This window comes from Callorhinus ursinus, unplaced genomic scaffold, assembly GCF_003265705.2.
Source record: "Callorhinus ursinus isolate GAN/ISIS: 27379988/994484 unplaced genomic scaffold, GSC_fseal_2.0 scaffold77, whole genome shotgun sequence".
NCBI classification, from domain to species: domain Eukaryota; kingdom Metazoa; phylum Chordata; class Mammalia; order Carnivora; family Otariidae; genus Callorhinus; species Callorhinus ursinus.
In genome coordinates, this window is record NW_027397139.1 from 1,812,424 (window position 1) to 1,823,580 (window position 11,157).

The 11,157-nt window shown below is 58.3% G+C and overlaps 1 protein-coding gene across 3 annotated transcripts in view; it reads right to left on the reverse strand.

The window, feature by feature from the left end:
- The window catches only part of HDGFL2 (HDGF like 2), a 20,470-nt gene extending 10,543 nt beyond the window's left edge, over window positions 1-9,927 (reverse strand). For all 3 annotated transcript variants that reach the window (XM_025861388.1, XM_025861387.1, XM_073887213.1), the window contains exons 1-4: window positions 9,794-9,927; window positions 7,071-7,147; window positions 6,828-6,966; window positions 47-238 (exon numbers count right to left, since the gene is read on the reverse strand). In XM_025861388.1, coding sequence (XP_025717173.1) covers window positions 47-238; window positions 6,828-6,966; window positions 7,071-7,147; window positions 9,794-9,865 — 480 coding nt within the window. In that variant the 5' untranslated portion in view covers window positions 9,866-9,927. The remainder of the gene's footprint in view (window positions 1-46; window positions 239-6,827; window positions 6,967-7,070; window positions 7,148-9,793) is intronic.
- Between the last annotated feature and the right edge of the window lie 1,230 nt (window positions 9,928-11,157).

Below are 11,157 nucleotides of genomic sequence, written 5' to 3' on the forward strand. Positions count from 1 at the left end.
CCCCCCCCCCCCCGCCCCGGGCCAGGAGCTCCTGCCCCACCCCTACCTTCAGGGCTGCAGCCTTCCGCTTCAGGCCACTGTTGTCACTGCTTTTGTCTGAGTCTGAGTCACTCTCCATCCTGTCGCTGGCCGCTGTGGCGGTCACGGCTGTGACGGCCATGACCCCCCGGACCTCGTCGTCCTCGCTCTCACCCGCCGGGTCGGCTTCAGGGGCCTCGCTGTCAGAGGAACTCACCGGCTGGGGGGGGGGGGGGGGGGGCACAGACCATGAGTCACCATCAGGACGGTGACCCAGAGGGCAGAACCCACGGCGGGGTCTCAAATGTCAGGGTCTGGCCCCCTCACTTCCCAAACTGGGGCCCCGCGGCCCAGAAAGCCCCGAGAGCGGAGGCTGGAGGGCAAGACGACACGCGCAGGGGGTGCTGGGTTGCAGATCAAGTCTTGGACCAGTGGTTTAGCCTCTCAGTGCCTCCGTTCCCCAAACCGAGCAATGGGGATGGCACCACCTTGGCCTCACAGGGCCGTGGGCAGGATGAGGCAGACGCGGGACGTGACACACTGAGGATAGTGCCCAGCCTGGCCAGAGGCCCACCAGAGCCGGCTTTTCTATCATTAATACTCTCATCGTTACGAACACAGGCCCTCCAGGCTTGCCCTGCGAGGCGCCGTGATTTCTGTGTCACCCAGCGTGCCCGCTCAGGCAAAGAGAGCCACAGAGCCAGCAGGTGCTTACACAGCAACCCCTTCCGAGCTCGCCCTGTGCCGGGCTCGGGACACACTCAGCGGGCGCGTGGGCAGGGGCCTGCGTCGGGCACAGGGCGGGGTAGGCAGCGAGCCTGTGCCAGCGAGCACAGCAGGCCCCTGCCCCCGGGGGGTTTACAGTCCAGGGGAAGAGGCAGACGGGAGACGCTGCAGCATGTTCACGTCACACTGTGGGGACAGGGAGAGAGGACAGCACTGGCACATGGGTGCCAAGGGATCGGGGAGGGGCAGGAGTATTCTGAAGTGCGTTTTGGGGCGGAACCTTGGAGGGCGTGACATTTTAGTTGAGAAGTTGTCCCAAGCATGCAAAAGGGCAGGGGCTAGACGTGAGCCAGATGGCATCCCTGCCCTCGGGGAGCCCACATGCTAACGGGGGACAAGGACCTGCACAGCTACAACGTGCCACGGGGTGCCCACGACAGGCCTGGGGTGCCCAGCACAGCTGAGCCCGAGCGTAAAACCCGATCGTGTTATTTCGTGGGACTTCTTTACTGAATAACTGGTTTCTCTCTTTTTTTTTATGAGAGAGATTGAAACTTTTTAAAGCTACATTCTCTGCAAACAAGGCGAACGGCCACCTACTGATAAACACAACATGGCCCGGCTACGGGATGGAAACTACTCTGCCATAAAAAGGAACAAGGCTCTGACGTGGCTTACGGCGTGGATGAACCTCCAAACCACGCTCAGTGAAAGAAACCAGGGCTGAGGAGCCAAATAGGACTCCTTTTATGTGAACTATCTAGAATGTGCAAATTCACAGAAACAGAAAGTTCGTCAGTTCTCAGAGGTGGGGCACCTGGCCAGCTCCGTCAGTGGAACGCCCCATTCTTGATCTCAGGGCTGTGAATTCAAGTCTCACGTTGGGTGTGGAGCCTACTTTAAAAAAAAAAAAAAAAAAGAGTGTTGGGGGCCCGCGGGTCGCAGTCGTTAAGTGTCTGCCTTCGGCTCAGGTCATGATCCCAGGGTCCTGGGATCGAGCCCCGCATCGGGCTCCCCGCTCGGCGGGAGGCCTGCTTCTCCCTCTCCCACTCCCCCTGCTTGTGTTCCCTCTCTCACTGTCTCTCTCTCTGTCAAATAAATAAATAAAATCTTAAAAAAAAAAATTATTAAAAAAAAGAAAAGGAGTTCTCCAGGGCTATGGGAAGGGGAGAACTGGGGATGACAAGTAATGGGGAGGGGGTTTCCTTGCGGGGTGATGGAATGTGCTGAGTTAGATAATAGAGATCATGTGACCCTATGAAGGTATTAAAAGCCACTGAGGTATATGCTTAAAATGGTTAAAATAGTGAATTTCCTGAATCAAAAAAGAAAGAAAAAAGTCACATTCCCTTGGCGTCATCACGGCTGGGGCATCAGTGGGTCGGAGTGCTACATGCACACCGGCCAAGAAAAAAGCAGGGGCACAAGAAGGAAACGCGCATGTGAGGACCCTCCAGGGCCACGCCGACAGGACGCACGAGGTGAGACCAGGACCGAGGAGCAAGGAGAAGCGGAAGCGTGGGCCGCCAGGGGCTCAGGAGGAAGGGAACCCGCCAGCGCCGGACAGCAGACGGGCAAGGTCTTGGCAGCACATCAACACGGAAACGCATTAGAAGAGCGGAAACGCGGGTACCAGAGCGGGGGCAGCCAGAGGGAAAGGGCGGGAGGGGACCCGGCCCGTCCATGACCTCTTGCAGGAAGCCCCCAGTCCTTCCCAGGTCATGAGCCCATCCGGCCTTCACGTGGCCGGGTTAACAGGTGAGAAAAATAAAGGCCAGGTGTTGGCAAGGCCTTGCACTCAGCACCGAGGACCTTTTATCTCCCCTGTGGCACAGTGACAGGGCCCAGTCTGTATAATGGTTGACAAGATTGAAGGATGTGACACTAAGTAGGTCAGGCCCCGAACCTCAAACGATAGGAGAGAATAATGTCGCTTTCTCGGTGGACGGCAGCCCTGGTGGGGAGCAGGGAGACATGACCCCTGTTCTCCATGGCAGGGGAGGCACAGCAGCTTAGAGGCTAAGTGACTAGGCCCACGGCACTCCTACAGAAGGGTCAGCTTCAGTAAGGGCTGGCACTGGTTCAGAGCGAGCCCCTGCCCCAAGTTCACCATCTCTCCCTGGGTGTACCGGGTGTGAACGGTGACCCTCATTTTGCAACTGAGGAAAAGGTGGCGTGACAGCTCAGGATCACAGCGACTATGTGACAGGGGCGGGATACCAGTCAGGTCTGCCTTGGCCTCTAGGCCCAGGCCACTGGACGCAGCTGCTGCTGATTAAAACCCCTCCTTCCTTCTGCCAAGCTCCCCACTAACTGGGGTCCAACTCACGACTCTCAGGTGTGGCCAGGTGGCTGGGGCAAACGGGCCTGTCCCAAAATTAGGAAAACAGACTCTCTGGGAAGGTAAGTGACTGGCCCTACCTTGTGCCCGTAGATAAAGCCGGGAACTCTGGATCTCCTGGGGTCAGCCCACAGGATCTAACTGCCTGCCGGCAAAGGTTTGGGGAAATCTGGTCCACACAGAAAAGGATGGGGCTCAGAGAGGAACCAGGAGACAAAGGCTAAGAGCCAGCCGACCTCCAACCATCCCGAGCCTGATGGTCTGGTGACGGAGGCGAGCATTCCTGTCTCTCAGTGCCTTAATGGATCAGGAGGGTGACTGAGGCGGAGTGGGAAGGTCACGTCCAGCCTGGCCTCATTCGAAACTGGTACCTTGTCACCTGCTCAGCACTGTGCCTGTGCTAGGTGCCTGATGTGCGCTTGCTCACGGGGCTCCCCCCAGCAACCCTGGGAGACGAAGACACTACCATGACCCTCTGTCTTAAATGAGGAGACTGAGGCTCAGAGAGGCAATGTGGAGCCCCAAGGCCCAGAGTAAGCAAGTGCTAGAGCCGGGACTCGAACCCAGGTCCCTGTGCTCACACCACAGGGCTCTTAACCCCAGCCCAAGGTGCAGAGATTACTCTCGGGGCCCTCCTCCAGCCTGGGACATGGGAGGCCCGGGCTTTAGCCCTAGCTCATGCTCACCAGCTTGAGAACCGTGGAGAGGTCCCTGTCCCTTTTCCTCTATTGAGGGACAAGCATGTATTTCTAGGATCCTTCTAAGCCAATGGTTCTCAACCAGAAATGACTTTGTTCTCTTGGCGGCATTTGGCAATTTCTGGGGACATCTGAGGCTGCTGAAACTGGGGCGCTCCTGACATCCAGTAGGTGGGGGCCAGGGATGCTGTCAAATACCCCACAGTGCCCAGGAGCACCCCCCCCCGCCCACCCTGGGCCTAGAACGATCCAGCCACAATTGCTGAAAAACCCTGGTCTAGGTCTAAGAGGCCTCAGATTCTAGCTGGGTCCCTCTGGGCCTCAGTTTGCTTATCTGGAAAATGAAAAAGATGCTACCTGCCCAGGCTACTCTCAGGATTACTGTGTGGACCAGAGGACAATGAAGTTGGAACCACACTCAGATACCACCTTCCACCTCCCACCTTGGCAAGGAGATGCAGGAACAGGGCTTGCTGTCCCCTCTTAGTGGAAGAACCAGCTGAGTTAAGGCTGTCGGGAAGAATGAGTATGTTCTCTGCATGCAAACCAACAGTCAAAATATATTATGGGGAGGGCGCCTGGGTGGCTCAGTTGGTTGGGCAACTGCCTTCGGCTCAGGTCATGGTCCCGGGGTCCTGGGATCGAGCCCCGTGTCGGGTTCCCCCTGCTCTGCAGGGAGCCTGCTTCTCCCTCTGCCTCTGCTTGCCCTTCCCCCCGCTTGTGCACTCCCTCTCTCTCTCTCTTTCTCTCTCTGTCAAACAAATAAAATCTTAAAAAAATATATATATACATTGGGGCACCTGGACGGCTCAGTCAGTGGAGCGTGCGACTCCTGATCTCAGGATCCTGAGATCCATGATGGATGTAGAGATTATTAAAAATAAATAAGTACGGGGCACCTGGGTGGCTCAGTCGTTAAGCGTCTGCCTTCGGCTCGGGTCATGGTCCCAGGGTCCTGGGATCGAACCCCACATCGGGCTCCCTGCTCTGCTGGAAGCCTGCTTCTCCCTCTCCCACTCCCCCTGCTTGTGTTCCTGCTCTCGCTGTCTCTGTCAAATAAATAAATAAAATCTTTTAAAAAATAAATCATAAATAAAAATAAGTAAGTAAACTTAAAAAAAGATATATTTTGGAGAACAATAAGCAAAATTAAGAATTCTATTCTTCAGAAGGGAAAGCTGTGTAGGATTTCATAGGAATACAGAACCTCAGAGGACGTACAAGAAATGAGTAGCTATGGTTATCTTGACAGGACACTGCAGCAGAGTGACCGGGAGGCAGGGCAGACTGCCCACTATCCCTACACGCCTCCGTATCTTATCCAATTGTGTACCGCGAGTATGCGTTCCCATTCAAGATGGAAAAAGAAATGAAAAACTTGAAGGCTACACAAAGAAACCGCTCCGGTACCCACACAGGGCTGCTTCCGAAAGCGTGCCTGTGGCCTGGCTCCATCAGAAACATCCAGGCTGACATGTGGAAAGGAACACCTCAGGGGTCCCAGGCCTGAGCTCCTGAAACCCAAACTTCCATGCGTGGGGCCCACAAATCTGCATCTTAAACAGACCTTCAGTGTGGAGCCATAGGCTCGTTAGAGAACCAAAGAGCAAGACAAGCTCTCAGACTTAACAGCTACTTCTCAACCTGGGGAGTCTGTGTAGGGCCAGTTTAATGTCAAGGTTGTACCATTTTTGAGTTTATTTCCTCGAGGGCAGGCATCTACATAGCACTTAGCAAGCCGTGGGCGTGCAATAAATTTTAGATGGTGTGATGATTCACCAGCAGTAATAAGCTTAGGACGTAACCAACAGCACTTGAGCTGGGACCAGGGAAGGATCACACAGAACCCAACTGTCTTGAAGACCTTCCGACCCATTCACCCACGAAGCCAGGAGACACGGTGGGCAGCAGAGGGGGGATCTCCTTCTCCTAGACCCACCTGAGGAGGTAAAAGCAGACCACCACCAACATCCACTAAATGTGAGCCTGGCCCCGTGAGAAAGGGGTGCCAAACCCTCAGTGCTCAAGAGACAGCCGGTGAGCGAACCTGAGCTCTCAGGAGGCCAGAAGTGGGTCTGCTCCATCTTGGACTACTGGTCCCTCAATAGAGCAGCGCCTACCAGATCAGTGGTGGCTGAGCTCACACACATCAGACCCTCTCCGCCTCCCGCGACCCTCCCCACAGACCAGGCCGCAGGCCCTCTTCTTCTCCAGCAAGGACACTCTGCCCCCTGTAGTTTGCATGGCCTCCCAGCCAACCTCACGCCCACCCCTCCTGAAGCCAGACTACTCTGCGTCCCTGCACCTCCTGCAGAAATCAAAAAAATGGTGGCTGAAAGCAGAGCAGAGAACCCCAGCCCAGCCTCCCCTCATATCTGCATCTCTTCCCAAAATGCCCAGAGCAAGGTAGCTCTCTGCCACCTTCCAAGGCTTTCCATGAATTTCACTTCGACTCTTCTGAATTCCTTCTTTCCCTGAACATTTCCTGACACTGATTTGCTACTGAGATGTCATCTCTGTGGTTCTTGGCACTTTTTTCCACCTAAGCAAAAACTCTCACATTGATTAACCACAGCCTTTTCTCAAGCCTAAAATCTGGCAGTAACGGGGGAAGGGAGGTGTGTTACTGACAAAGTTTTTTTTTCTGAGAACACAAAAGACTTTTTAAGAGCTGTAATAACGCTATTATAAACCCAAGCTAACTGCAGAGCACTGGGTTTCACCAGGGGTGGTCCTCCAGCCCTCCACAACCCCAGGGGTACTCGTCAATGTCTGCAGACGTGTATGGTTGTCATGACTTCGGGGACGGGGGTCGGGTGGGGCACTGCTGGCATGGAGTGGGTGACGCCAGGGATGCTACTCACCCCACCGTGCCCAGGATGGCCCAGGACACCCCAACAGAGAACAGTCAGCAGTGCCAAGGGGGGAATGAGCCCTTGCTCCTTTCCTATGAGACAAGCTAAGACCACCTGTGGCGCCCAATTCGCGCATGAATTGAGCTCTGCAGACACCACACCAGTCATTCTCCATCCCCAGGTACTCACCAGAGGAGCACTGTAGCTGGCGTGGGGATTGTTCTGGATCTCCCACAGTCCCTCATTGAAGCCTTTCCTCTTGTTGGGTTTCCCGTACTTATCTTTACATTTGTCGTAAGGAAACAGGTCCTTGGGTCCCAGGAAGGCTCTGGAGAAAGGAACCATGGGGGCCAGTCCCAGGTGAGTCGGGCCACCCAGGAGGCCCCAGGAGGCACCAGTTGGGAAAATCAAGCCCCACCTGCAGACACTTACGTTTCGTGTGTACCAAAGAAGAAAATGGGGTACTTGTTGGGCGGGGGCTTCACGGCACCGTCAGCGATGTCATCGATCTGCAGTGACAGGCAGGTCAGGGGGTGGCTGGGGGACACCTTCACCCACTGACCCAGGAAATCACTGAGAAACCAGCTAATGAGGTAAGCACGCTGGGAGGAAAGGAGTCTTTGACTGAGGGAGACACATCACCTTCCAGTGAGGCATCTGCATTCTTCTAGGAAACCCCCCTCTGTGAGTACCTGTCCCCTCCCCCCCCCAGTGTTCTCTCTGCCTCCAGGGTAGGTGCTTCACCTGAGCAAAGCTCCAGGAGATGGGGTCAAGCTCAGTTTCTCTACACTCCCAAGACCCTCCCACGGGACCCCTCCCGCAAAGAGGCGATCGGTGGTCGGTGTGGTCGGTCTCCCAGAGGCTGCAGCTGGCAGCTCCAAAGATGCAGAGGGTGGGGGGTGGGCTGCAGGAGACAGGCCCTGAGCATCCAGGAAGTCCCACCCTCTCCCTACAGGCCCATGGGCCCCGGCAGCTGTCAGTCACCTCCCCACAGGAGGCTAGCAGCCCCTTCACTTCCAATCAGGTGCTTGGAAATGTTCCGGGCTTAGAGAGCTGGCAGGAGGGGGAACAGAGGAGAGACAGAAGCTGGTACTCTGGAAAGTAGGGAAGTGCCCGTAAAGTTTCATGGCTCTAGAGTACCCCCAAGAAAATAAGCCCGAGCAAATCAGGTTATAAAGTGAGTTTTCTGGTCCCCATTAATCCCTTCGCATCCTCTACTACGCCTGGGGGTTACTGGAACCTTCCCTGCCACCCCTCACCCAGCTACCTTCCCCAGTTCTCTGGGCTACTTTTCAAAGTCCTTGGTCCCTGGGCATCTGGCATCCATCCCAAGCATCCCACTCATGCACAGAAGCTTCCCAAACTTCATCTCCCTGAGAACTAGCCTGCCACGCCTTCCAGGCCTGGCTTCTGCTCTGACCTCACCGAGGACCCGCCTCTGAGCCTGAGGCTCAGATATCCTAGCGGCAGCACCAGCTCCAACTGTGCTCAAGACCGCCTAGCCAGTGTCCCTTCCTGGCCTCCTGTGGCAGCCTCTCTGCACCCAGACCCCCAGCTCTGCGTGATGCCCTTCTACTTACTCCCACCCTGAGGGAGTCCAAAAAGCAGGGCGCAAGGCTGAAATCTCCAGCCATCTCACACTACTGCCTGGGCAACTCCTGTGCTGCTTCAGTTCCAGCCTCATCCTTCCCATGCCCCCTGCTGCTGCCTGGGCCTCTCACCCCCCACCCCCCAAATTCCTTCAATCCTGTCATGCATATTCCACCAGCCTAGGTTCTGGGGCAACTTTATCCCTAAGACGTGGGGATGACAACATCCAGGTCCCTCCTCCACACTGGCCTGCCCTGGATAGTGCCTGGAACTGCACTCTCTGAGACTTCCAGACTCAGGACGCCCTGCACCCGTCAGACCCTCTGGGTCCCCTGGATCTCCACTTCTACACGGGATCCCCAAAGTCCCCGTGGCTCAACCCCTCCCCTCAGATGCTCTCCCTCTTGGGCTTGAGCCTGAAAAGGTATCTGATTCAAGTATCAGGGAGGACCACTCCAAGGTCCCCCTCGGCCCCACACCCCAGCCAGGCCCCTCCGCCAGAGGAGTGTGGGGGGGCTCCTCACAGGGCACCAGCCCCCCAGGCTCCCTTAAGCAAGTCTCATTCCAAGCTCTGGTCCCTGACACCCCACATTATCAGATGAGTCCTCTCAGCTCCAGTGATCCTGTGAACACAACCCCCGCGCCCCATTTCCAGCCCTAGCCTCCCTCAGCCCCCCTCTGCCTTAACCCTCAGCGCTTCTCCCTTACTGCATCCCTCATCTCTAGCCCGCCCGCACACATGGCCTGGGGCCGCACAATGAGATCTTCAGTCGGGGCACCCCCTCCCCATCCCTGTGATTCCTCTCCTTAAACCCGGGTTCCTCAGCTCTCCTCACACCACCAACTCCTTCAAACTTGAACCCTGCCCCCTCAAACCCCACCTCCCTTGGCTCTGGGCCTCCCGGCGGCCCCCACACCCCCGGCGCGGCTTCCCCCAGGCCCCGGGACCCCCAGACCCCCGGGGCGGCCTCCCTCAAGCCCCGGGACCCCCAGGCCCCCGGGGCAGGACCCCCAGAACCCCGCGCGGGCTCCCTCAGGCCCGGGGACCCACGGACTCCGGTGCAGCGTCCCTCAGGCGCCGGGACCCCCAGATCCCCGCGCGGGCTCCCTTACGCCCGGGGGCCCTCGGACCCGGCGCGGGGTCCCTCAGGCGCCGGGACCCCCAGGCCCCCGGCGCGGGCTCCCTCAGGCCCCGGGACCCCCAAACCCCCGGCGCGGGGTCGTTCAGGCCCCAGGACTCCCAGGCCCCCGGCGCGAGCTCCCTCAGGCCCGGGGACCCCCCCCAAGCCCGCGTTGCGCGGGTCGCTCAGGCCCGGAGCCCCCAGAACCCCCGCGCGCGGATCCCTCAGGCCCGGGGACCCCCAGACCCGTCGTGCGGGTCCCTGAGTTTCGGGGAACCCCCCGACCCCCGGCGCACGGGTCCCTCAGGCCCAGGGACCCCCCAGACCCATGTTGGGCGGGTCCCTGGAGCTCGGGGACCCCCCGACCCCCGGCGCGCGGGTCCCTCAGGCCCGGGCCCCTACTGCCCCACCCCCCCGCCTGGCCCATCTCCCGCGCGGCCTCACCCGGGCCGGCCAGTGCGGGTAGCCCTTCATCTTGGCGAACACCAAGTCCCCGGGCTTGAAGGCATGCGGCATGCTGGCGGCAGCGGCGGCGGCGGTGGCGGCGGCGGCGGCAGCGGCAGCGGCTGCGGCGGCGGCAGCGGGAGGCGAAGCCGGGGGCGGGAGCAGGGCGCCGAGGGGGCGGGGGCGAGCGCCTGGGCAGAGAGCCGGCGCGTGCTTATTGGGCTGCGCGCCCCCGGAAGTCCCGCCCTCCGGCCTTCACGGGCGGGAGACGCCGTCGCTCAGGACCACGTGCGGGGATAGAGGCGCACGGGGACCAATGAGAATAAGAGTTGGAGCTGAGCAAGTTAACGGGATTGGGTAACGGGTAGAGCCAAGGGGCGTGACCCAGAGGCCTAATGGGAGCGGGGCGGAGGTTATGGGAGGTGAAAGGGGAAAGGTGGGAGGAGGGAAACGGAGGCTTTCAGGGAGTGGTGAGGCAGGCCGCCAGGCTCCTTCGGGGCGGGGCCTAGGGCAGACGGGAGGGCCATGAGCCTCCACAGAAGGAGGGCTTTAAGTAGGAGGCAGGCCATTGGCTGCCACCGAAAGAAGGCCTAATCCACGTAGGGGGCGGGGCACCGAAGGCGTCGCGCTCCCCGGAGCCGGGGCTGAACAGAGAGCCGCAGGCCATTGGCTACCACTCCAGAAGGGCTCAAGGTATGGAGCAGGCATTGGCTACAACGGGGGGCGGGGTTTAAGCACCTCTTCGCCATTGGATAATGTGATAGAGGTTCAACTCAAAATAGGGACGCGCCGTTGCCGGCCCGAGGGGTGGGGCTCGGGGAAGGGGCGGGGCTCGGGGAAGGGGCGGGGCGTGGGACGTTTTGGGGATAAACAGCCACCGAGTGCCCCGAGGACTCACGTCTTCACTCACGGAAAGGTTTTGAGCACCGGGTGCGGGAGCTGCAAGATACCCGATATGGCTGTTCATTCAAGAAAAATGTGTTTCGCACCCCGTGGCCGAATTCCTTAACCTCTGTGCCTTAGTCTACCCACCTCTAAAATGGGATTCGTAACGGTACCAATCTAAGGGGGGCGTAAAAGTTCAGTGACTTCATCACCCCTAAAGCGCTGTAAACTGTGCCTGTCCATCAGAAATAGTGGGAACAGTAGATGCTGTTACCTGCTCTGTTAATTTCGTTCTAAGGAGGACCTTTGGTAGGAACTCGAAGTAAAGGAGCCAGAGTGCTTAAGAAAGTGCTGAGTAGTGAGGGAGGGACCAGGAAGGGCTTTCTGGAGGATGTAGTTTAACTAGAGACTCGCAGGGTTAATAGAGATTGGCCAATAGAGTGAAGTGGATACAGAGGGCACTCAGGGCGGAGGGGATG